The sequence below is a fragment of the Carassius auratus genome, unplaced genomic scaffold, assembly GCF_003368295.1.
Source record: "Carassius auratus strain Wakin unplaced genomic scaffold, ASM336829v1 scaf_tig00216461, whole genome shotgun sequence".
NCBI lineage: Eukaryota > Metazoa > Chordata > Actinopteri > Cypriniformes > Cyprinidae > Carassius > Carassius auratus.
Genome location: NW_020528584.1, coordinates 192,903 through 220,593, shown reverse-complemented (window position 1 = coordinate 220,593; position 27,691 = coordinate 192,903). Strand labels below are relative to the sequence as shown.

At 36.1% G+C, this 27,691-nt stretch overlaps 3 protein-coding genes across 3 annotated transcripts in view; 2 read left to right on the top strand and 1 right to left on the bottom strand.

The window, feature by feature from the left end:
- The window catches only part of LOC113098262 (microtubule-associated tumor suppressor candidate 2 homolog), a 38,831-nt gene extending 32,052 nt beyond the window's left edge, over positions 1 to 6,779 (top strand). Inside the window, exons 9-13 of the mRNA XM_026263279.1 lie at positions 1,894 to 1,967; positions 2,082 to 2,180; positions 2,516 to 2,635; positions 5,411 to 5,508; positions 5,853 to 6,779. Coding sequence (XP_026119064.1) covers positions 1,894 to 1,967; positions 2,082 to 2,180; positions 2,516 to 2,635; positions 5,411 to 5,508; positions 5,853 to 6,060 — 599 coding nt within the window. The 3' untranslated portion in view covers positions 6,061 to 6,779. The remainder of the gene's footprint in view (positions 1 to 1,893; positions 1,968 to 2,081; positions 2,181 to 2,515; positions 2,636 to 5,410; positions 5,509 to 5,852) is intronic.
- A 4,151-nt stretch (positions 6,780 to 10,930) lies between these two features.
- On the bottom strand, positions 10,931 to 16,680 carry stoml3a (stomatin (EPB72)-like 3a). The gene is made up of 7 exons (XM_026263285.1): positions 16,620 to 16,680; positions 15,659 to 15,762; positions 15,483 to 15,555; positions 13,703 to 13,785; positions 12,997 to 13,200; positions 12,323 to 12,457; positions 10,931 to 11,577 (listed from the first exon to the last, which is right to left on the bottom strand). The coding sequence occupies exons 1-7, from the start codon at positions 16,678 to 16,680 to the stop codon at positions 11,380 to 11,382; spliced, it is 858 nt and encodes a 285-aa protein (XP_026119070.1). The 3' UTR covers positions 10,931 to 11,379.
- Positions 16,681 to 23,242: 6,562 nt separating this feature from the next.
- LOC113098257 (forkhead box protein O1-A-like) overlaps positions 23,243 to 27,691 on the top strand; it is a 48,154-nt gene continuing 43,705 nt past the window's right edge. The window contains exon 1 of the mRNA XM_026263271.1: positions 23,243 to 24,118. Coding sequence (XP_026119056.1) covers positions 23,576 to 24,118 — 543 coding nt within the window. The 5' untranslated portion in view covers positions 23,243 to 23,575. The remainder of the gene's footprint in view (positions 24,119 to 27,691) is intronic.

Genomic DNA, 27,691 nt, shown 5'->3' with positions numbered 1-27,691 from the left:
GTAGGTCTGTGCGCGTTTCTCAATACAAAGGCTGATTTTGGACTTGCATCCTCGGTAGTTCAGGCAAATCCGGTAATTCTGCAAACAGCAGCGTCTTGATAACATCAGTCAGCTCGTCTTGGCTACTGCAATTTTCTGCTCTGCACATTTACAATAAAATGAAATAGGATATCAAATACCACTGCCTCATTTCGTTTTCATTTAAACATAATAATAGCAGCAGAAATGTACTTACCTCAAATAAAAGCTGGGGCATTTATTTACCTGAACTGCAGAAGGTAACAGGCTTTTATTTGAAGCACACTTTTATTAGATGCAGGCCTTTATTTCTAATTCCATCTGTTTAATAAGTAATTGTTTTGAATAACCCGTTTTAAATTAAAAGCGATAGCATTTCAGTGGACAGAGATCATAACATTAGCACAGAATCAGTTCACAATCAATCACCAAAAGAATCAGTTCGGTTCAGATGCTCTGTGTGTCAGTCTGCTTCACGCTGAATCACGCATGTGCAGTATCATCAGCTCCACGGTTCACGAATCGGAAGCGTCTGACAGAAACGGTTCTCGGTTCAGTGTACTGGTGATCCGAAAACCGATGCAACTGGTTCTTGACTCGAGAACGAGAAACGCTCCGGCAGTGGGCGTGTACGTTCGTTATCTGGCTCTTCTGCACAAATTTTCCCTGGCCTTTATTTAAAACCGGCCTTTATTTGTGGCCCGGTGTTTATTTGACTACCGGTTTTTATTTGAGGAATTACGGTATTCAGGGAATTGTATATATATGCCACCATTACAATAAAACGAAATATTATATCAATTTGCCTTTTTTATTTTCAGTTGAACATATAGATACATTTAATACAGAACCTTTTTAATACAGATTACCTGTTAGATTTACCCAAAACAAATTATATTTTATGTTGTACCACAAAAGAGACATCAGAGCCAGCGGCACATATCAGATGGTTTAGCCGAGGTGAGGCTGCTCTCAGTGGATACATGAAAACTAAGCTCCCGCTGATTGCGTGGAGCTGACCATCTCGAAATCAGCGAGAAACATTTTTAAATAGGCGCTGTTTTAAACATCTACATTCTCGCCTGAAATACTTTTAAAATTACATTTCATGACACAATAACAGTAATATTTTGACAATGATCTGAATAAATGGTGGTTGAAATCACAATGCTGCGTGAACTCAACCAATCAGGATGTTTAGCGCCCAAGTCCCACCTTCGAAAGTTCCGGAACTTTGAAAAAGTACTACCTCACCAGCAGGGACTTTCTGAGGGGCATTTTTATTACTTTACCTGGAACTTTATTTAGTTCCCGGTTCTTGCGGTGGAAAACCCACCTAGTACCAGGCCAAAGTCCCTAGTTCCTGGGTAAAGTTCCTGTTGTGGAAACAAGGCTCTAAACATCATTATTAGGGCTTCCTAGCCTAAAAGCTATATAATACCATATAGGTTTAGCTCTCATTTACCACTATGAGAGCTCTATTGATATCTGGTGGAAGTCCCTGCTAACAGCATAACTACAGACAGCTGAAAAAAAAACCCTGTCTGTTAAATGTTAATTATATTTAGTGCTGTCAAACGATTAATCACGATTAATCACATCCAAGAGAATTAAAATGTTGTTTACATATTCTAAGTATATATTCTATTCTATTATTATATATTTTAATTATATGACCAGCACCTGTGTGTATATATATATATATATATATATATGTATATATGTATGTATTTTGTGTATTTAATAATAAATATACACAGTACACACACATATTTTGTAAACAAAAACTAACTTTTATTTTGTATTTGATTAATTGTTTGACAGCACAAATTTTCATCAGTGCGGTACTAACATGAACTGGTTATTTGTTTTTAGACCTGAAGACGGCACATGAGCAGCAAAAGAAGTCAATGGAAGAGGAATTTGAGAATCTCAGGCTCTCACTGCAGGTACTGTGTGTCCTCACTTTTAATGCCATCATGCATTGTACATTGTTTTGACCCTTTTATGTATAATGGCATGTGTAAGGGTGTGTGTTTCTGTTCTGTTTCTGCTGTGTTTAGGATCAGGTGGACACCTTGACATTTCAGAACCGTGCTCTACGAGACCGGGCCAAACGCTTTGAAGAAGCACTGCGCAGAAGCACGGATGAGCAAATAGTGGTACTCTTCTTGATATTATTTTGTGAGTGTGTGTATGGCCAGTGGTATTAAAAGAAAAATCATTGTATTATCTGTGTCCACAAAAGAAAGAGATTTATACGTATCTGGAGTGATGGTGGGTGAATAACCAGCTCTGTACTGTATACCCTGGACATCCTGGTATGCTTTTAAACAATACAGAAACATGCTGGACACTTGTTTACTGCTTTGTAGTTCATTTTAGTTTTAGTTTTAATTATAATCAAATGTATATTCAGTTAATTATATGGATAGTTGTATATATAGGATGTATATATGTAGTAGTTTGCATCGTTTTTTTGTTTGCGTGTGTACAGGATGCTCTTGCTCCGTATCAGCATATTGAGGAGGACCTGAAGAGTCTTAAAGAGGTTCTGGAGATGAAGAATCAGCAGATTCATCAACAGGAGCTAAAAATTTCAGAGCTGGAAAAAATGGTAAATAAAATTGAGAGACATAAATAAAATGTTAAAGATAGCTTTAAATATTAAAGATGCGATGAAGATTCCGTTCCTGTACTCATAAACAAAATTCACTTTATCAGATATACACATTTATACTTCGAGCTGTTGAAGCGTTCTGTTTGGTTAACGAACATTGTGAGATGTGCAATTATTTTCAGGGAAATGCACAGCTGAAGTAGTTCCATGTTGATATCCCTTTGCCAAATGATTTGTTACTCCAAAAGTCTGTACAGTCTACAGTAGCAAAATAACAAAACCCACGATGGCACTGACCGTGCAAACAACAAGAAGATAAAAAGACAAATTATTTCCATGTTTTTATCACAAAATTATGTTTTATTTGTCCTGTTCTCTCCCACTCAAACATGCACACATACAGTATGACATACATTCACACGGAAACATGCACACACACAGAAATGTGGTGTCACCGCTGCTCTAACAATTTTATCAGAAAAATAAATTATCAACTTAAAATGTGTTTTTTCTCAAAAGCGAGGTACTAATGGCATTTTTGAATGAGATGAGCTTACAGTTTCGCTATTAGTAGAGACGTTGCTGCTAAACATGGTTGAGAGATGCACAGACTCCGGTAATTCACACACTTTTCATCTCTCTCTCATACCTGCATTACTATTGTAGTAAATTAGCTCAAAAGGGAAATGTATATAAATAATTACAGTTATGATTATTTAAAATTATCTGTGAGCTTCCAGTAGTAATATTAGCAGAATTAAATTACCATAAAGCCTTTAGAGAAATGAGAGAATGCATTAATGGAAAGAGTCAGTTATCCACCTGGGTAAAACCATAATTGCCGTTTATAACGGGGTCCATAGCTTATACTAAACCTCTGTTTCATTTAGTTAAATGTACGATACTTGCATTGCCTTGGTCGTTAACGAGTGTCCGGATGCAGTCTTGGAAGAAAGTCTTGATGGTTTCAAGGTTTTGGACTTGTGATAACTTTCTTCCGAGTTTGAAGAGTGATGAATCCAAAGATGTTCTGATTCGATGTTTATTGGGAGTTTCTTCCCAGTGGAAAGTGAAAAAGAGCTAAGAGAAACATCAACTGAGATCCTAGGATCTTTGGTGAATGGAATGTCAAGGCTGAGTCCTGGCAGGAACTTAGGGTGCTCTTAGAAAACTAGCTCAGCATCCCCATTTTCTCAGAATCTAAGAGAACCACTGACTGAAGGCAGGTCACTGATGTGGGCCTTTAAGGTCTGAGAAGATTCATGCCTCTCAGGATGGGCTTGACCAATGAGAAAGGCTGAAATTCCAAGTGGGAGGATGGAAATACTTGAGAGTTTTAGGGCCCTTTGTCTGAGAGCATGGTAATTTTACAAAAAATTACTAAAGATTCTTAGAACACTAATATATTGCCTATGTACCAACATATGATATACAATCTCGTTTAGATCATCAGAAGACGAATTCATAGATACTAAACATGTTAAGATTACATATAGGTACGTAACATGAATGAGTGGTTCTATCATAAGCATGCATAAAACAGTAAACAATTCATGGGCATTATATGTCTCTACATACTTTTAGGTAGTAAAAGTTTATCTGACTTGACTGAGGGGTAGTGGTTGCCATCGTAACCAGGGGCCTGGTGTTGTTCGCAGACATCCTGGAACACAGTTCCAGGTTTATTGGGTGAGGGGTCTGTGACTATTTGTTAATCTAAGGAATAATTGATTTGTTTAACCTAATGAAAAATTGTCTGATCTGATTGGTCCAAATGCTACACTATCAATGGCTCAAACCTCCGTAACTAGGTCTAAAATCTCATTTTGGAATTAGCAACGGAAGTGGTGGATGAGATGACCAAGAAATTTATCCTACGCATGAGCTTTTTAAGGACAAAAAATAATTGTGAAAATTCACAAAAGTGAAATAATTGACTCCTTTATTAGAAATTAAGCATGCCTGAGGTAAACCACCAATGCATCACCACCTCGGGTGTTCATTATTTTCTTAAAATTCAACGGCCCATCATCAATTATTCCTTACTTAAAATGTATGTGTGGGCCAAATTTTTTTATGACTAAAGGTGCTCAGGTACACAGATTTTTGACAAGTCAAATGCTCTAGAATGACAATATCCCTCCCCCTGCCAAACAGCACATAGCCAAGCGTGGTTCATGGTGTAACTAAAACTTATTTTCAAAAATAAAATAAAAGACCACTCCTACCATCTGTCTCACTCAGACTCCCTGTCTCAAAAGGGAATTTGTCTACATGGCACAGATTTCATGAGCTCTTTAAAGGTTTACTCAGAAAGGCAGAAACCCCACAGCCAAGCGTATCTATTACATAATTGTCATGGACCAACAGTAGTTCAAACTTGAAGGTGTTTACCAGCACGAGCAATCTTTACCAGAAACTGTTTTGAGCTTCATTTTGGCCTGATTTTGTTTAACATGACATCAAACGAGTTCATTCTTTGATTGAACTTGAAGTATATGTAGGACTTTGGCACCTGTGTTTGAATGTATTATCAAAAAAAAGTTTTTCAGTTACTTGTGCCATTGGAAATTAAAAATGTCCCATATGCAGACTGCAGTTGTATTTGTCAACCATAAAAAGTATCCAGTAACAACAAAGAGTTACAAAGACACAATTTTTGGCCACCAGTCAACTTGCGTGCAATATAAATCACAATTTTAGGCACCTTTGAAATTAGAATTATGTTGAGTTTTTCAGTTATTTTAGTGTGTCTGTAATGTTTTTACACAGGCCCAAAAGAATGTTATGTTGGAGGAGCGTATTCAGGTGTTACAGCAGCAAAATGAAGACCTGAAGGACAGGATTGACCGCAACCTTGCCATGTCCAGGTCTTTATAAAACATTTGTAGTTTTATAACATTAAAGACACATCAGTTTGGCAGGATTTTGATAACCCATTTTTAAGAGTGTAGTATTTATTTACACTTATGGTTCCAGGAAGAACTTTTAACATTCATAGAACCTTTCCTTTCCACAAAAGGTTCTTTATAGTGGAATAAAGTTTAGATTATTAAAATGTTCTCCACACTAAATGTTCTTTGAAGAACTGTTTACTTGAAGGTTATTTGGCATCGCTGTGAAAACTGCCTTATAAAACCTTTAGTTTTAAGAGTGTATGACCCCTTTAAAGCTACAAAAGAATGCTCAGTCGTTGTTTCCTCTATTCTACTAGGCAACTATCAGAGGAAAATGCCAACCTCCAGGTGTATGTTGAGAAAGAGAGCAACGAGAAGAAACGGCTGAGTCGCACCAATGAAGAGCTGATGTGGCGTCTTCAAACGGGCGAGTTGAGTCCTCGAATGTCTCCCACCCAGTCGCCCCTTCATAGATCAGCCTCTAGTCCAGCTTCACCCTCCCGACAACAGCCTTTCCCTAGATGAGTGTCTCTCACACCCTATTTTTTCTCATGTTTCTCATCGTGGATTCTGATTGGGTGGAACAGAGGGTGCTCTCACACCTCTGATATCAGAGATATGGTCATAGGTTTTTCAGTTTCATGCCAAATGTCAATGTGACTGTATTAGTTAGTTGATACAGTGGTCAGGATTTGAGTTGGATATACGTAATTATATAAATAGTTCACCCAAAAATGTAACATTCTATCATAATTTACTGAACCTGCATGACTGACTTATGTGGAGCATAAATTGAGAAATTATTAATTTATGATTGCTTTTTCACGCAATTACAAAGAATTGCGACAGAAGCTTTTAAGTTTTAAATAGTTCATTGTAATACTCCGCCTATAGTGTGACTGGATAGTTGAATCAGTCAGTTTATCTCGAGAACTAAGTCAGTCTCATTCATGAAGAATCAGTCAGGTTCAAGAATCAATCAGCATTCTAAGCCAATTATGGTTGAAAATTCCATCTTTATCCACATAGTTCAATGATTCACCATTTGTATTTGAAACTGCAGTTCTTACAAATGTTTGCAAACCACATCTTAAAGTTGTTTGATTGGAACTACAGCCTTCAACCCTTGATTAGGATTGTGATTATGGGTGGTGTTGGCGCAGTGGATTAGACACATGCCCTTGGTGTGAGAGACCCGGGTTCGAATTCATTGTGAGACACCAATGTGTCCCTGAGCAAGACACTTAACCCCTAGTTGCTCCAGAGGCGTGCGACCTCTGACATATATAGCAATTGTAAATCGCTTTGGATAAAAGCGTCAGACAAATGTAAATGTGATTAATTATTATTATTATTATTGCATGATAGCTCATGCTCTTGAGAAAAAACTAAACAAGCTAACATGCAGTACATTCCATCTTTTATTCTTATTATATATGTATATGTTTACAGACACACACACACACTCACACACACACATACATACACTGTAGTCTTCAGATGACATGTTTGTTATTTAAACCAATAATCTTAAATTATTTTGATCTTCAACTGATTAATTAGCAGAAGTTAGGGTCACACTTTATTTTAGGGTCCAATTCTCACTAACCATTAACTATGACTTTGCCTCAATTAACTCCTTATTTGCTGCTTATTAATAGTTTATAAGGTAATTGTTAAGTTTAGGGTATTGGGTAGGATTAGGGATGTCATGCGTTATATATATACTTTATAAGCACTTATTGTTGAACTAACGGTCTGAGCAAAAGATTAAAAAGTTAATGTGCTTTTAGGCAATAAATAGCTCTTGAATTAGTTAATGAATTGGACATAACTGCTTTTCTCGTTAACAATCCAAAAACCAAGGAGATAGACACGTAGTGTATAACAACAAATGAGATTCTGATCACTTCTTATAGTCTTTTGACTTACAATGTAGCACATGAGTTTCATAGATCACTTATTACACTTTTGTGGTGGTTTGAAAGCATCAATCTTCATTAGATGTAATTACATGGAAAATATAAACCAGCAAATACTTCAACATTTCCTCATTTGTGTTCCACAGAGGAAAGTCAGTCAAATGAGTTTGGAGCTTCAGTGAGAAATACTGGGAAAATTACATAATTTTGAAATAAGTTTAAAATACATAAGTTTAAATTGTTAAATTTTTACATCATCCTGCACTAGAGAGAACTGAAAAGGAGCATTATTCTACTTTAAGACTGTATGTGTCCGTCCCAATGTTGTGCATGATGTCACAGGCCATGATTTGGCTCTTGGGCTTTACAGCTTTTGTTCTTCAACCTTTGCCTATGGTCTCAAGCTTTCCAAAGACTGATCTGGACATAAATTTTACTAGGAATTTGCCTTAAGAAGGAAAAACTTCCACCAGCAACCTTCTGTGCAACCCCAGGCATTACCTCACTCACCGAACAGGAAAACACAGAAAGATCTTTACAGGCTAGTTTAGGATGGACAGCTTCCATTCAGATGAGGTAAATACTTTGTCAAAACATAATGTCAACTAATAGTTATTTAGTCTAGGGTCTTAAATGTTGACACAAATGTGAGTTAAAGATGTACAGTACTTTTTAAGGTGGTTCCTTCACGTTTTGTGACCTACATACAAGGATGCTAATAATAGCATGGACTGACAGTGAAATTGTGTTAACAACCTGCTGTCTTTACCTTCATCTCTTTTTTTGTAAGGGTAAACAATCCTCATGCCTTCATCTCAACTGTTCATGTTTACAGAAAATGCATTAAGCCGTAAAGAACTGCCTGTGAATTTGACAAACAAGTTATCAGTCATGGCTGTTTATGTCCCTCTTCTCTGCAGAGTATGTATCATAAGTTTTCCGGTTACTCTGACTCAGATAATGTGCTTAAACTGCATTCATGTGGACACTATGAGGGCTTTTGTCCCATTTCATAGAGAATGTCCTGCATCATATTTAACCCAAAGGTTTTTGAGAAAGTAATACAAAACATTACATTAGCATGTTAATTTAGCAACATGCAGGTTATCATGAGTACCTCAGTTCTTGAAATGAAAATGCAGGCTACTACAGAGACTTATCATTTATTGCAATACATGCAGGGTTTACTGCGTCAAAGCCATGGTCTCAGGACAGGAAGTTGTTTAGTCGTGAATAATAACCATAAATCATTTAATGTACACCTGCGTTTTTCTTCCCTGAATGGCCTACAACAACTGTCCTGTGTATTAAGTGTATCAAAGTGTATATGTACTTGTATTCTTGCTGACACTGTGGTAAAAGTCTGGATTCAGTCTTTGAGAACTTTAGAAATGAGTTAGGAAGTCATCGTGTTTATGAATGTTTTGTTACTTATTGTCCCGATGGGGACAATAAGTAACTTCCCTTTTTTAGGGAAGTCGTGGCCTAATGGTTAGAGGGTTGGACTCCCAATCGAAGGGTTGTGAGATCTAGTCTCGGGCCGGACGGAATTGTGGGTGGGGGTAGTGCATGAACAGTTCTCTCTCCACCTTCAATACCACGACTTAGGTGCCCTTGAGCAAGGCATCGAAACCCCAATTGCTCCCCGGGCGCCGCAGCATAAATGGCTGCCCACTGCTCCGGGTGTGTGCTCACAGTGTGTGTGTGTGTGTACACTGCTCTGTGTGTGTGCATTTCGGATGGGTTAATGCAGAGCACAAATTCTGAGTATGGGTCACCATACTTGGCTGAATGTCACTTCACTTCACTTCACAATACATGTTTTATTTTTTGTCCAAGTGTACTTAGTAATGCAGCTGTTAGTGATAAATTTTTTTTTTATTAGCATACATTACCATGATTGTTTTTTGTTTGTTTGTTTGTTTTTTATAGGAACCTAAAATCATTAGTTAAGATTCTTCAGCCTTAACATTTGTACAAACACAGAAAGTGCAAATAGCCACTGCCGTTTAGAAACACTTGAACTAAGATGATGGCTTATTTTATACCATTGTACTGGTGAATTTTGTTTATTTATTCCTGCTCATTCTCCTGCACCACCTCCCATCTCAGTCAGAGAACTAGCTCAGGTTAGGAAGGTACATTACAAATGTAATTAACAATTAGACTCTATACATTGTAAGACATCTTAATGTTGTGTCAACAGTACAGAATGTAAACTATACATTTGAAGGTTGGCATCAATGTAATATCACACTTGTGTTTAAATGTATTTTACTCATATAGCAATTAAATCGAAAGCTCTGAATGAAATAATGAAATATGAAAATCAACTACCTGTCTGCTAAGAACATATCTACCGTTACAGTTCCTTGGGTCTCTGCTTGGATTATCTCTGATTTTGAAATATAAATGAAATGAAATCTTCAATCGATCAGATTGTGAAACACACTTTTTAATTTATTTTTTCCTATGTGTGTCCCATGGACATGATTATGGAGTTTCTGAATGCTTCTTCCATTCTTTAAAGGGGTCATCGGATACGACATGCATTTTTACAAGTAGTTGGAACATAAATGTGTGTTGGCAGTGTGTGTGTAAACAACCACCCTATTATTATAAAAATCTACTCAATCTTTACCCCTTCCAGCACATACTAAAATCTTTAACCCTTTCTCAAATCAAATCTTTACCCCTTTCCCTGTCCTCAGCTTCTTTTCTGTGTGACGTCACACAGACAAGCCCCTCCTACGATAGCTGATTTACACTACCGCCTTACCTTAGTGAGTGAGCTGTCATCAGTCCACCATTGTTTTGATCCCTGAGCAGTAGTAGACAAGAATGGCTCCTAAGTGATTAAGGTGTTTTGTTGTTGGGTGTAATAATGAACAAAGCAGTCATCATTTATTCCCAACATCTGAGCCACTGAAGACGCAGTGGATTATGTTTGTTTTTGAAGGGAATGCGCCCCTGATCTACATGGATTTGTCTATGTTTGCGTGAATCATTCATGATTAAGCCTCACTTACAGAAGATTTGAGTAAAAAGTTTTTTTTTTTTTTTTTTTTTTTTTTACAAATCTTTGCAAATTGCCTTTGCTAATAAGGGGCTAATTAGCAAGTTTCACGATGGCCTGTAACATGGATTGTGTTAATGAAATGCTCTGATTGTTTTTTTTTGTTTGTTTTTTGTTTTTCTCTCTCTTCTCATAATTTGTGTTGTACAGCTTGTATGAGCTTTATATATGCTTTATGTTACAACACTTTAATGGAAACGCATGTCTTAAAGCTGTGATATAATTTGTTTCGTTCAAACCTTGTTAGTGTATCTAATCACTGTTGTGATGCATTCAAAAACTCTTTTGGATGATTATGTTGCACTTTATTGCACTTTAGGTTTAAATATTAAAAGACATACTTTTGTTTCTTAGCTGACTTTCAACTCATTTAAAAAGAAGTACAACTTTCGGGGGAAGACCGTTTTCAAGAGTCTAGAAAAACAATATTAACTGATGTATTATTATTGATTATATATTATTATATTAGTATGAACTAATCATCTGAAGTCATTTGAAGTTAAAAAACCTTGGATTAACACCTTGGATGTTAATTGATGGACCGGAGTTGTGTGGATTGCTGTTGATTATTGTGATGTCGGTCACCCTTTATTAACTAAACTGTTAATGTGATGTTGTTATCAACTGTTTTGACTCATTCTGATGGCGCCCACTCACAACGGAGGATGCTAACTCATCTTGGATGGCCTGAGGACAAGATAATTTTCAGCATATTTTCATTTTTGGGTGAATTATTCCTTCAAAGGCAGCATTATTTCTCACTGAATTCGGTTTCACAGAAAAAGGAAGAAAAAAAACATCACATTATAGCTTTTTGAAAATACTAGAATCATGGAAATCTGGAAATCATTCATTCTTTTTTGATGTGAAATGCTGAATGAGATCAATAGGCACGGGGAAGATAATGGTGGAGTTTCTTTCTGCTGCTATGGCGTTTAGAGTCTGGAGGTATCGCAGCTGCAGAGCTGACGGTGACTCAGAGATCACCAGAGACGCTTCCTTCAGTGCCCGCGAGGCATTCATCTCACCCTCAGCTGCAATCACCTAAACAGAGATATAATAATACACTTGAGTCGCTTTTGTCATATGTTGTGCCTGATATTTATTTTCTTCTGCATAATGTATTCCTCTGTATTTGACTCAATATTAAACCGTAGGGCTGTAATCACTGATTTTCACCAAATAATTCTAGAAGGCCCGTAGAGTAATTTTTTTTTTTGTGAAGAATTCTCAATCCAGATGAAACAGATTACTTAAGGGACAAGTGTAACATTTTTAATATAAAATTCCCATATAAAAATATCCCAGTTTATAAGGGGGTATGACAACAATGTATATAATAATAACAATAATAATGCAATGATTAAAACCTATGTCATAATGGGTAAAAGGGTTGCAAATGTGCTTATTGTATCACTCAACGGTAGTTGATTAGATTTTGGTTTATAGACACTGATAAACTTTATTTTCCACATGAATCCAGAAAAAAAAAGATCGTTCTACAGTTTTTACAGTTACAGTTAAAATCAGATACATATAAGGATCAGTTGCCATTGTGTTCAGTGTATATTATATTTATTTGCTTAGACAATACACTGCAACAACAGAGGTCTTCTGAATACACTGGCGTTGTTGAAACTAAATATTCAATTTGAGTGTACTATTTTGTGCCCGTGTTATTTATGCACCCTAAATGCAATGTTGGGTCCATTATTTGGGCAGTATTGACTTTCATAATTAAATATTTGTACATGAATGGCTGCAAGAGAGTTTGTTGTGGTGGTCTCACCTTTGCACGTGCTTCTCGAGCAGCTTCAGCTTCTGCTGCCATGGCTCTCTGAAGCTGGATGGGCAGTTTAACATCCTTTATCTCCACTCGCTCCACTTTAATGCCCCACACGCTAGTGGCCTCATCCAAGGCCGTCTGTCATCAAGATGATAAAAAGCTGTCAGGATCTAGGAATATGATATACCTTTCTTGTGGGTAGATCTCTGGGTTTAGCTTCATAAATCTGATTGACTACTTTGTGATATGTTTAGCGTCTTTTTGTCCCTTTGGAAGTTAACAGATGTGGTCATTGTATTGGAAAGCAGCTACATCTATGGAGGGCCAAACTTGCAGAAATTAAAAACATCCAAATAAATAAACAAACAAACAAATAAATAAATGTATTAATAAGCAAATATCAAATAAAAAAAATGAAAATATAAAAATAATAATTATATAAAATAATAAATTAACAAAAAAAATAAAAATAAATAAAGTTTTTTAAATGTAAATGTGTTTTTGGAATACATATTTTTTTTCTTGTATTACTTCAGTTATTTTCATACTGTTACATTAATATTTATTTATTTATTTATTCCCCCATTGGGCACCCTTTCTGGTCAGGGCCACTGAAATTGTCCTAAGCTCCCCACAGTAACGGTGCCCCTGTACTGCTGCTCTGAGAGTTCATATACCTGCATGTTGTATGAGATGCCCTCTCTGTCAGACAGCAGCTCTGACAGGCTCTTTGTGCCCAGAACATTTCGCAGGGTGGTCTGTGCCAACAGCCGTGTTGCATGGTCTGCATTCGACACGTTGGCCACGGAACAGATCGGGTCAAAGACACGAAAGTACACCACACCATCCACACTTACGGTCACAGAGTCCTTTGTCAGAAACTGTTCTCACATAAAAACATGTAGATACTCATCTTTTCATATAATGATCCAAAACTTCACATTATACATTTAGGTTTAGCTTGCCAAATCTTCAGATTCAGATCTTCAGATTATTTCAGATTCTATTGGTATGCCTGTTTAATTTGGCAAACTTTGTATTGTCATAAGGGCTCTAATTCAGTAATAATGTTCTCTGTAACTAAACCTGTTGACTAAAACTATGAAAAAGTTTTTTTTTTTTTTTTTTACTTTTTTTTCATTAATGCTGAAATAAAATGTAAATATTAGATGAAATTTTAAATAATTAAAATATTCATTATATATATATATATATATATATATATATATATATATATATATATATATATAAACATTTTAAGTTGCAGTTAAAAATGGTAAAACCACTTTTTAAACAAATGAAAGTGAAAGCTATATAATGAAAGCTTTTAAAAATCCTATAATATTATGTACATTACATAATTAATAATATAATAATGCGTACCTCTTGAGCAGGAATATCAAATGTCACCGTTCTCAAGTCCACCTTCCTGAATGTATCAGTACATGGCAGCACAAAGAAAATTCCTATAATATGTATAAATAATATACAAATGTAGACAGTTATATATTTATATAAATTAAATCAAGGAATGCTCTTTATTAATAACATTAAATTATAACAAATTTATACTGTTTATACATACAATATCTCACATTTCAGCAACCATTTTAGTATATCTTCTCAAGGGACAATACTTTAGAAATAAACATGGTTGTATTTTAGAGTAGTCAATGTGCTGCTTTTGTAGCAGTATAGATTTAATATCCTCTGAAAATAACTTAACATACAGCCATTGTTGTCAAGATAGCTGGCAACAAAAGTGAGTACACCCTAAGTGACAACAAAGCCGCATGTCCTATTCATCATCTTTATGTTTTTGTTTGCTTGACAGAACCATACAAATTTGTGTATCTTGTTTTAGAGTAGTTAATATTTAGTGCTTTGAGCACAATTTTCTCACATGGACCACTGAATGCTCAACATGGCACCTCATGGCTAAGGAATCTCTGGGGGATTTAGAATTAGAATTGTTGCTCTCTACCCTGAAACTGAGTTAGATGGGTTCCACTTGGAACTGACCTTGCAAGGGTTGATCAAAGAAGTCGAGTCCTCATCTTATGCATCAGGTGCAGAAGCTGGCTTAAAAAAAACAGACGCACGATTGCTTCCAGCATGACTTTAAAGGTTGCAGAAGTGGAAGGTTAGCTTGCCTGTGCTCTGCCATAGGCCACACACTGCAGCAAGTCAGTTTGCACGTCTGTCATCCCAGAAGGAAGCCTCTTCTGAAGCTAGCTCACAAGAAAGCCCACAAACAGTTTACTGAAGACATCCTGTCCAAGAGCAAGAATTACTGGAACCATTTCCTTTGGTCTGAAGAGCATATAATCTCATTTGGCTCAGATGGTGTCCAGCATTTGTGGCGACACCCTGGTAAGGAGTACCAAGAAAATTTTGTCTTGCCTACAGTCAAACATGGTGTTGGTAGCATCATGGTCTAGGGCTGCGTGCGGTTGGTGCTGGTGAGCTGCGCTTCATTGAGGGAAACATAGATTCCAACATGTACTGTGACATTCTGAAGCAGAACATGATGCCCTCCCTTCAGAAACTGGGTAGAATTGCAGTTTTCCAACATGGTTAAGACCCCAAACACACTGCCAAGATGACAACTGCCTTGCTGAGGAAGTTGAAGATAAAGGTGATGGCGTGGTCAATTAGATCTCCAGACCTGAACCCTATTGAGTGGAAGGTGGAGAAGCACCATGTGTCTAACATCCAGTAGCTCTGTGATGTCACTATGGAGGAGTGGAAGAGGATCCCAGCAACAACTTGTGTAGCTCTGGTGAATTCCATGCCCATGAGGATTAAGGCAGTGCTGGATAACAATTGTGCTCACACAAAATATTGACACTTTGGGTGTACTCACTTTTGTTGCCAGCTATATTGACAATTATGGCTGTATGTTAAGTTATTTAAGAGGAAAGTTAATCTATACTGCTATACAAGCAGCACACTGACTACTCTAAAATATATCCAAGTTTCATTTCTACAGTATTGTCCCTTGAGACGATATACCAGTATGGTAGCTGAAAATGTGAGGGGTCTACTCACTTTTGTGAGATATTGTATGTATGGATGAGTATGTATATATAAACATACTGAATATGTATATGTAAACATACTAAATATAAACATATCATATAAATGATAAACTTTGTCATACCAGGTCCTTTTGGTTTCTTGTCCACAATACGACCTAATCGAAAGATCACAGCCCTTTCATACTCCTTCACAATCTAAGAGTGAGCCAGTGGAGTACATTGTACATACAGTCATCATTTACATAGATGATATTTTTTTTGTATTGAACAATACATTTATTGTCTATGGAAAATCTACCTTGATGCACATAAACATGGTAACAGGAAGCAACCCTATGGTGATAATGATGGCGATAAAGATAATGAACCAGCCAAAGCATCCCAGTGAGGGAGGTTTATCATCTGAAAGACATGGAGCCAACATGAATTATCCTTGAATATGGTACACTTTGTTGTTCAGTTAGTGTTTTTAAAAACATGAGGCACAAATACCACATTCCTTAAGAACTGTTAGATATCACCTCAGCTGCATTAATATTGAACCAAACCATAATATTTATTTGTCTGCTATATCTACTATCTTGTAACATTTTACAATCATGTTACTTACTACTTTTCCCCTTCAGTCTCATTTTTGAAATTATGGAAATAAAAGTATCAATTTTCAAAATTACATTTTCATATTGCAGTTAGTCAGATCAGCCTTCATTCCTTACTCAACCTTACCTTTCTGCACCTCCTTTTTGTGTCACAAAATTTAATGTACAACATTCTAACATTATTAAAGAAGCCTTTTGAAATCTTACCTGTGAAGGTATAATACATGCAAACCAGACATTATGATGATGCCCTGATATTGTTTAATCAGTGGGGTATTACATTTCTTTTTAACTGTAGACTGAATGTCAGGTAAACATATCAAATACCACTGAGACACTCCTACTGACTTACCACGTGTTAACGTTCATGCTTAACCATGTTTCACTCTGCTTATGAACTTGTCATAAAAAAAAAACTGAAACAAGGGTAAAACTGCTGCCATGGAGCGTTGTTATCATACAATATATACATATACTTAATTTTTTATCATCACAGTTACAGTATGTATGTATATATATATATATATATATATATATATATATATATATATATATATATATATATATATATATATATATATATATATATAAAACATATTAACAGTCAATTTGAATAGTTTTAAGATTATGTTTAAGATATAGAAATGTTCAAAGGGATACCTTGTGTTGTATGTGTGCTGCTCCCAGTCTCCTGGTTTTGTACCCTAATTACGGTGGTCATTTTGAAGAGTGATACCAAACTTGAGATGTGTTGCTGCAGGCAGCAGGTAACAGGAGCTTGCAATATGTGCTCACCTTCCCATAAGGGTGTGTCCTGCTTCCCATTAGACATGGTGCATGCAGAGCAAAACTGGAGGAGACTCATTATATATCAGATGCGAATACCATGAACCTGAATATTATGAGGAGCAAAATAAATTATTTAAAAATATATATTTAGTTTTGCAGTTTGTTATAGCTGTAGTGGGACATTTATAAATCCTAGATTACTGGATGTATTACATGGCAGAGGAAATATGAGTTGTTAAATCACATGACAAATGATGATACATGACTAGATATAACCTGTGTGTTGTGTTCTCCAAACTGGAATTCCAGTATCATATTATTGCTGTAGCTATTGGTTGAAGCTAGACCATATAACGTTTAGCCCCTTTTGGCAGAGGTTCATCTATGTGGATGACTGTGGAAAATAGTGTATGTATGCAATTTGGTATGCAGACATGGTTTGTATTTTTATTTTTGGCATGTTGGGGCATGCTGTCACACATATTTTATATATACACTATTTTGATTGAAATTTCAGTTTGTTAAAACCACGGTTTGATTATTTATTGTAATATCACATTTACATTTTCCTTTATAAAGTTTGTACAGTAGGTATACCTTTTGATAGATTGTATATTTTATTATCTCTAGTTAAAAAATAAATAATAATAATTATCTAATTAATAAAATACAGATATGTGTATACCAAGACCTCATTAAAGGTAACTGTGAAGAGCTTTGGGTCTCCAGAGACACATGCAATCTAGAAAACCTCACCATAGAGATAAGCTGTTTGTAAACATTAGATCAACTCAATGAACACTGCCTATATATAAATAAAAAACTTTCCTTGGCATTATGACATTATGCGTTGTCACTTTTACTGCATAATGTATTCAAGAGTATTGCTGACTATGATATCACACAATCCAGCATGCCCTCTAGCTAATAGAACTGTTATTTTATTTATATATTTAATAGAATTATTTAATGTGAGTAATGCAAAATGAATTGTAAAATCTTTATAGCGCTACTTCCTGGAAGAATGAAGATTTTACTAAATACTGTAAATTGCTTTCCATGTTTGCTAACATGTGACCAGCAGATATGGATGATAGGTAATAAAAAAAAAAAAAAAAAAGTCTTTCAGAGAATCTTGCAGACTGGAATCATTGTTAAAAAAAGTTGCATCATTTCTTGCGGCTGACTTCATATGCTAAAAAGAGTGCTCCATTGGCAGGAAATGTTCGGATCATAGTTGGGGTCTGAATACAGAGGTGCCACTCCTGAAAACAAAATGTCAGAATATTACACTTTATTATTTGTTATCATATGATGCAGTTTTTGATCTGATCCAGTTTTAAAAAAGAAAAATAATTTCTCAGGGAACAGTGCCAATGCCCATTATGTGTCATATATAGGTGTCCTCATGTCATACTATACTGATACTATTAAAACTGTATCATTCGAATTTTAAAATGAAATGGTAACTTAAATGTTTTTATTTTGATTATAAGTCCAAGAAAATATGTAGATTTTTTTTTTTAAAAGAAATTAAATAAAATACTTTTTTCTTTTCTTTTTTTTACTAGTTATTAATGCACTGTTATTCAACATGCACTGTTTTGTGACATGTCCCCCTTTAAAACAATTAATAAGCCTGTCTGATACAGACAGAATCTGAGCATTTAATGCCTTTAAATGATCAACATAATAAAAATGTGCTAAATTGTGCTGTACAAAGTCAACTGCATTGTCTGATCAATAGTTTATTCTTTTTGTAGCAAGTAAAAAGGATTTCAGCATAATTCTACAAACATCCCTCTTCAAGTTGTGGTAAATGTGTCTTTATGAGTTCACAATTTTATACTGTTAGTAAAATTTCAAGATGAAAGCTTACTGGAATGACAAAATTTTGAGCATCAAATATGATGCATCAGACTTTTAAGTTTGTTTGTTCTCTGAATTATCATTGAATTGCATTTACAATACATTTTTTGACCCCACAGTAAAAACTGAGCTCATAAAACTAAGCATTTAAATATTATCTTACTAAGGCATATTATTGAGAGATATAGAGTGATAACTGATATATGTAATTATCAATGAAGATTCGGGAGGAGCGCGTCAGATACTTAGCCTAATCATCACAGGTGGACCACAATCAAGTAATCAGTCCCACAGTATAAATATCGCTGACTTACCTCTATCCATTGACGGTTTATCAGCATCCCTCCTCCACCCCATCTCCTCACTTCAAGTTCACTTTACAATATACGAGGAAGGGGGGGGTACTCTAGGTTCGGGCAATTCCCGAGCTCGGAGCCCTTCCCCGGACAGCACGCCAAATACGCATACCATACCTCAGCTAATTATATGTGAGCGTGAACTAGTGAAACTGTATGTAAATAGTATGCTATACCGTTAGGAAGAACTCCTTGATTTACATTACAAAATTGCATGCTTCGATTAATATAAAGTGCAAATGCATATGCCAAGTTTCTTTCTGTTTCTAAATAAATTTGGTTCATTAAACTGTTCAATTAAAAAAGAGAGAGATTATTTTCTGACTATTATTTCATATGTCAGGTTTAACAGGGGTTAAAAGTGTCAGACACCATACAAATTATACATTTTTCTGGCACAAGTGGCAAAATCTCTTGAGAATAACTGATTTGAAAACATTTCCAAAACAATAATTTTGTAACTGCAATGATAAAGGAACTTTATCAATTATCAATAATCAAACATACAAATATTTATTGTTTGTCTTTTCAAAGCTGCATTCAAAATTCTGTTGTATCAGAAATCTGAGGAGGTACAGTTTGCACCCCTCGGTTTGAAAGGGCATGATGCCTCTGATCATAATTACAGTTCACAATAAATATTTCATTCAATAATTAAAAGATAGTAGTAAATTCATTATTTTACTCACTTTTTGTGTACTGTGCAGTTTTAGGCTTATTAGTGTACCACACTATTATACTATGTAATGACAAAGTGTATTAAACAATACGCTGAGTTTCATCACTTATGAGGTTTCATGACAAACAGGGTGTTGCATACAGTATGCATCACTTGGTTTTGAAACAAAGATAAATACTGAAATCTCACCCTCATTTCGTAAAATCCCTATAAGAGTCTTGAGGAAGCCTTTCTGTTTCCCGGCTAAAGACAGAACCTGGATTTGAGACTTCACACAGTCTATGGGGTACACAACCAAACACAGACAGGCACTGCTAAAACCACCCCTGAACATCAATGGCAAAACACCTGTCAGAAACACATGGATACTGAGCAGAATTTCCTGTTTATAGAGAAGAATCATCCAAGCTGTTCTTTTCCACAGCACAATGAAATTAACGAAAAGGCAGCTTGGACATACTTTAAAATATCTTCCAAAAATGTTATATGGGTTTGCAACGACATGAAGGTGAGTATATGGTGACAAGACATTTTAAGTGGCCTTCCCATGGACTGACCTATGTGCTCTTTGTCTCTGCCCATCTGAGTTGATATCCTCCAAAGAAACAGAAGTATCTAGATGGTGCATCGGCACCTAGAAAGGACCTCTACATCCCTGAAATACAGCAGTCAACTATAGCCCCTGATACAGATCCTCTGTAAAGTCCTGGTCTCAGATGACCACCAGGACAAGACCACAGGAAACAGATGATTCTTCTGCACAATCTGACTTTGCTGGAATTGAATTGCAATTGGAATTGAACTGCTGGTTTCGTCTGGTCAGAGGAGAACTGGCCCCCCAACTGAGCCAGGTTTCTCACAAGGTTTTTCTCTCCATTCTGTCACCGATGGAGTTTTGGTTCCTTGCCGTCGTTGCCTCTGGCTTGCTTAGTTGGGGTCACTTCATCTACAGCGATATCACTGACTTGATGGCAAATAAATGCACAGACACTACTTAAACACTTAAAGATGACATCACTGAATTCAATAATGAATTGCATTAAACTGACATTTTGCATTATTGATACACTGTTTTCCTAATGAATGTTGTTCAGTTCCTTTGACGCAATGTATTTTGTTTAAAGCGCTATATAAATAAAGGTGACTTGACTTGACTTGGGTACTTGAAGCTGTGTACTATGTCTGCCTCTGGTTAAATAGTACAATGACATATTGTATTTCTGGGAGTTTACTTTAATGGTACCTCACCTGAGATTTGTGCCTTTGTCCAATCCCGAAACAAAGCGGATAACACATATAGATAGATAGATATATATATACACACATATAGATAGATAGATAGACACAAGAAATGAATGATGCAAGGCTGTTACCACATGCTCCAGCTGACAGATCAATGATGTCTTGGGTGACAAGGATGTGGAGACATGGTTAAATTTTTGTATTATGCACCGCTTTCTGTAAAGTGCAGGACAAAAGGTTTGCTCAGATTAACCCATATGTACTATAGTATGCAGAACTGATGACAGTGATTTGAACTTTTGCAAATGTATAACTTTTTGAGGTAACAGGTTTACAAACAGGTTTTGAAATACATCTACAAATGTTCACAATTCAGTCCACAATTTTAAGTCAAAAACTTAATCAGAGTTCACACACACACTGAATAGTTTGCAGTTGCCTTTCACAATGTAACAGGATACTTTAGAAGGCAGCAAACAACAAGGAAAAATAGTTCATCATCACACAGAACATTTGCAGAGAAAGCATTGCCAATGTTTTCCTATGTAAACATGTGACAGATTGATGTCTTTTACTATACACAATAACTTTTAGCATCTTTTGTAAACACACATAAAACAGGTCTAGGATCTCCAACCCTGCTCCTGGTAAACTATGGTCCTACAGATTACAGCTCCAACCCCAATAAAACACACATGAACCAGCTAATCAAGGTGTTCAGGGTTACTTGAGTATCAACATAACTTTTTAAAATATATTTTTGATGGGGGCCCTGTGCCCAGCACACTGGGAAGCATTGGTGTATAAATAATTTGTACTTAGACACATAATTTTCACAATTTCTTACAAAGTAATGGCAAGCAAAAAATGCTGAATTAAACATTATTTTATTTTTTATTTTTATTAGAAACACTATTTTCTATTTAGACTATTTTCTATTTCTTGTTAAACATAATCCTACAATGAGTTTTATGCACAACTTTGAAAAATAATTTTCATGGTGTACTGGATGAAGGCTAGACATGCTCCTGCAAGGTACTTCCAAAGAAATATAGGACTAGTGCAAATACCATGATACATACAAAAAAAAAGAATAAGGTAAAACAGGTATACCCTGGTCCCACACATCCAAAAGTGCATATTGTGGCATACAGTAACACATTTATGTGTAGAGAGAAAAAAATAAAAACCCTTAACATAACCCGTCACAGAACATTAAATAGGTTTAGTGCCTATGTAAGAAGAGGGTATTTCTGACCTGTGAGCTCTCTATTAATAGTCTTAATCTTTAAACCAGATTTAAAGGGAATCCTCTGGGAGGGGTAAAGAGTACCTTTGAGCCCAACACTGACCATCTGAACCATCTTATGTGCCAACATTCACATGCCAAGATCAGAATGCCTTAGCAACATTAAACTCATATGTTCATAGGTTCTGTGTGATCACACAGAGCAGGTATTCTCACACTTACCCACCCCTTCTTCTGGATCGCTGACTGTCCTGGCAGCACACACTTCTACAGACTATATCCAATCATGCACTTGGTTCAAGGGCCTCGAAACAAAGTCAAGGCAGGGGTGTGTATATGGTTCGTCACGCAGAGGCTTTCTGGAACCATGAGCCCTGAAAATAAGAGAAGGTCGCTGTCCTATCCTGCAGAAGCTGTTGAATCAACACCAAGATTGTTACACAAGGTCACTTCATCAAACGCGATATTTGAGCACAACAAATACCATGGGCACTAAGGTATTTTAACCACTAGATGGCAGAATAGTTTTCAGTATAATGCCAGATACCTAACCTAAGCATCAAAACGATGTACAGATTACAGTATCGGTCGTGAATTCTTGAAAACATTTTATGTAGGTACAATTTGATTTATTGATATTAATTTAATAATAAAATTAACCTTGCACACGTAGTTTAGTTTTTTTTTATGTAAAAACCATTCAACTCAATATATATATATACTGTTTATGATATGAGTCCATATATCCAATATATCCAGTTGTATTAGCATTAAAGAGATCTTTATTCGTAAAGACTCGTAATTTTTCGTCTGTGATCAGCGAAAACATATTTGTTGGAAAGTTAAGCGTCGAGACAGATTATGTTATTTTTGGTTCCTCTTGATTTCGATTAATATTTTGTTACAACGTAATCAAACAAACAAAACCAACTGTGTGTATTCACAAGCAATATAACATAGCTAGAAGCCATGCGGTCCAAATAGCAATTAAGTGTTTTCATAACATCCAAACTCTGTGAAAGTTTGTTTACTAATTTTTACGGGACGAAAACACCGCTTGTTTCGATTTCAAAAGAGCGCCTGCGATTGGCTGTCGGCATTGCCGTCAATCATGTACGTGGGCGGTGTCAGGTGACATAAGATAGTGAGTTCCAGTAAAGAGCACTTATAGTTTTAGTACACACACAGACATTTAACAAGCGACAGCAACAGGACTATCAAATAATACTGGACTGGATTACAAAACTTTATAACAGCTTCAATATGATGCCTTTCTAACAACATTGTGACTTTTAAGTCGTGACCAATGTAATTAATTCGGTTTAAAGTAACTGTATTTTCTTTTTGTTTGTTCTTTCGCGTTTCACGTCATATTTTCTTTTTACAATCATATGTGAAATTTTAGACAAAATAGTAGGCTATTGCTCGTACCATGGCTGACGCAGCCCAAAACCAGATGGTCGAGATCGACCCGGACTTCGAGCCGCTCTCCAGACCCCGCTCCTGTACTTGGCCGCTGCCTCGGCCGGAGTTTCCCATCCCCGCCGCCCCCGACTCCAACACATCGTCCCCAGCTCCGTCAGACAAGCAAGAGTCCTCAAGCAACAGGGACTTTATCAACAACCTCAGTTTGCTGGAAGAGAATGAGGACTTCCCTGATCATAAGCCTCTCATGCTGTGCAGAGATTTCCAGTGCCAGGAGAACTGCATCCACCTGCAGCAGATCCCGAATCTCCAGCAACAGGTGCCCGTAATCTCTTCTCCAGTGGCCGCTGCCGCTGAAGCCGCTCAGCGCAAGAGCAGCTCGTCCAGACGCAACGCCTGGGGGAATATGTCATATGCGGACCTGATTACCAAAGCCATCGAGAGCTCCCCCGATAATCGTCTCACCTTGTCTCAGATCTACGACTGGATGGTGAAAAGCGTCCCTTATTTTAAAGACAAGGGGGATAGTAACAGCTCTGCTGGTTGGAAGGTATTTATGTTTTCAGTCTTGGCCTGTCATGCGTCAAGTTGCGCCTTGTGTTTTGGGCTTTAACGCAAACCAGTTCAGCTTCTTTAAACGCTTTTGGTTACCATGGTTCCCATTCATTTCTGCTCCCACCCAGCTGTAATGAAAACAAAAACAAGTCTTGTGTGAACGCCCCCATGACATGGGAACTTGTGGGCTATCTCCATTCAAGATGATTGCTTCTCATTACAAGCAGCACATGGCAAGGTAGTGCAGTGCAGTCAATAGTTCAAGTGCTGACACGTCACATGACATAACCTGCTGACACAAATACTTGAGGTTCTTTCCACATTCCCAGGTAGAACTTGTTGTATTGGAAGTTAGGACAAGACAAAAATTTGGACCCATTCCCAATACCAGACCCACTAAGTGCCAGATCACTGGTCACATTAGCAATTTTTTTTAATTTTTTTATTGTCAATAATGTAGTAAAGTCTGAAGTACAAGCTCAGACAGATGTAACTGTATGTTGGCTAACACATCAAATCCATGCAACTAACTTTAACCCTGTATTTCTCCAGCAATAATTTGCATAACAATGGTAAATATGACAACACCTTGAAACCCTTAAAACTCAGACCATAACATGTCCTTTTAAAGTAAGATGCAGACCAAGACAAGGCCTCTCAAGGCTCAGAGTCAGACCTAGAGTATTACTGGGAAAATGCAGCATTTATCCAACACATTCAAGAAAATTTTGAACCTTAAGTAATTTTGCCAAATTGGTGGCTAGTATTAATTTGTATGAATCTCATTTGTACTTTTACTATCTGCCCACTGACGGATAGATTTAGAGTTGGACCTTCATACTTTTTTCTAAAATCTGTACATTTTCATCACATTGTACAAATTCAAGCAAAATTGCCACCTCATAACTAAAATAGTTGTTTTCTTAACAGATCGGGTTGAATTTATTATATTCTTTAATCAAGAGAATCAGAATTCAACTTATTTAAATTTTTTCCAAAAACAGAAATTATAATATTCCAAACAAATTTTATTATAATTTGTTTTGATTAACTAAATAAGTATTGTCAATAAAAAAAGCTTAAATGGAGTAAATAAAGTTTTTGAGGTCATGAAAAGAGACCACACAGACTTGAGGTTGAGTTTGTTTGTTGTTTTTTTCTGAGGTTGAGTCTTCATTGACTCGAAGTTCAACATAATTGTGATCCATAAGACTGAGCTTTGATCATGTTTATGTGTTATGAAGATTGACTTCAAACACTAGCAGAAGATACGTGGATCCCAATAAATCAGTTCGGGTGACACATTGTCTTACGTTGTTGTACCACCAGTATGAACCACCCTGCAACCGGGGAAACAGGAAAACAGTGCTTTTATATCCATGGAAACCTCTTCATTAAGTGGGTCCAAAGTTGTGTTGTAAGGTGTAGTGTATCATCACACTCCACGCTGTAAATATCCACAGGAATAACCGTCAATACTCCTCTGATGTTTGCAAAGTATGCAAGCATTGCAGTGTACGCATACAAGGAAAGATCCACTCCACAATCTGATTTATTGTGTGTCTGTGTGCCAGCATTCCACAGTTGTCATGCTTTTGAGGATCCATTGGTGAGGCATTGATGACTAAATGCATTTGGAAAAGGGAGCGTTCTTACCTCTGACGACACAAAATTCTTAGTAGCACAGGCATTTCCAACTCTTATCGGAAACACATCTGATAAGCCCAATGTCAAATCTGTGTGTGTTTGTGTCGAGGTTGTAAACCTGAAATTATCTGTGCAGGGATTGGATGCTCAGTATGTGTGACACATGATGGGGAAATGTTTTTGAGAGTTTTATTCTGATCCCATAAACAATATTGTTCTGGTAATGATCAGTTAAAGGGTCCCTTGGGGACACAGCTTCTATTGCTCCAAACCAATATGCTGAAAGAAAGTAGAGATTTTCAGTTGTTGAAAATTGTTGATTTCTAGTTGTTTTAAGTAGTGGTCGACTGATATTGTTTTTTTTTTTTGTTTTTTTTTGATAGCCAATGCCGATACCTTGGAAAGCAGGGGTGCTGATAGCCAATATATATATATATATATATATATATATATATATATATATATATATATATATATATATATATATATATATATATATATACATATATATATTATATATAAATAATAATTCATTCATATTTAATACATTTTACATTTGTCTGCGGTCTTGGGTGACGGGATGGGGAGCTGATGATATTAGACTTCGTAGCCTATAATAAAAGATAATGAATTTCAAACCTTAACAAAACACATTTTTATTAAAAGATCAACTGTCTGTCATTACTCTTTATTTTTGCCACAAGAAACAACAACATTAAAATCATGAACCGGCTGTATGTCACGATCATGAAAAATAGATAATTTTGACCCATACAATGTTTTTTTTGGCTATTGCTAAAAATTTTCCCTAGCGACGTACGTTTTGTGGTCCAGGGTCAACCCCCGCACACACACACACATACACACATATATAAATGATATGTTAGAATATGTATGTTTTCACTTAATACACTTAATACTAATCTGAATAATAATATGAGTAAATACAATTTATTAAATATTAATAAATATAATTCAATACAGTAATGTATTTGGCATCATACATTCTATTTAGAATTCTCACTAAAATAGCTATTTTAATATTGTCACATTTAATATTGTCACATTTAGACAAAGCATTAAGAAATTTAGCATTTTCTTTCCAGATTTTCATGAATTATAAATGACCTCTATTAATAGGAAATGGAACCTAGTGAGTCAGCCATATCTGAGCAACTTGACATGATAGCTCATCTTTTTTCCACAGAGAATATCCATTGCACATCATTTACCATCAAGGGAATTTTCAGACCAGATCATTGCTGTTTTATTTATTTCATAATGTTTACTCCTCTGTTATGAATAAGCATGTGCACTAACTACTAATCCACAGGTTCAGTCTAGTTTGAGTTTTCAATTCAGAATTTGTACAGGCTCAAACTATGGAAATGCACATGAGTCTTATTCTTTCTGTAGACAGGCTGTGTTTTCCTGTGGTGTTTATCTGTGTGTATGGTAAACTATAGTTGCTCTTGCATGTGTTAGTTTTGAAAAGTCAAACGTGTCATGAGGTCTCTTTGAGTGTTTCTAAACAAACATGCCTAGACAGTTCGGTTTGATCTGTGCTGTGTTGTTTTTACATTTGCTCTTGCTATATCTATGAAACATACGTCACTCTTGCAGTGTAAATATTTGCTGCAGGTCTCTGTCGCCAATAACTTGAGCGCTCTTTGATGTCCACAATCGATTTTCCTGTCCTGTGCTACATCACACTTTGCTCCTGTGATAACCCATCCTCCAATCAACACATGGTACTTTTTGAAAACAGTTTTCAAAACAAAGACCTCAGTTCATCCCAGTCCCCGTCCATCATAGAAAACAGCTGGGATCAGAAATATTGTAAAAGATTTGTGTGGATGTCATATTTTAATCGTCCCTTGTATGTATGTAGCATGTAGTTAACCATAGGTTTTTCAGTTCT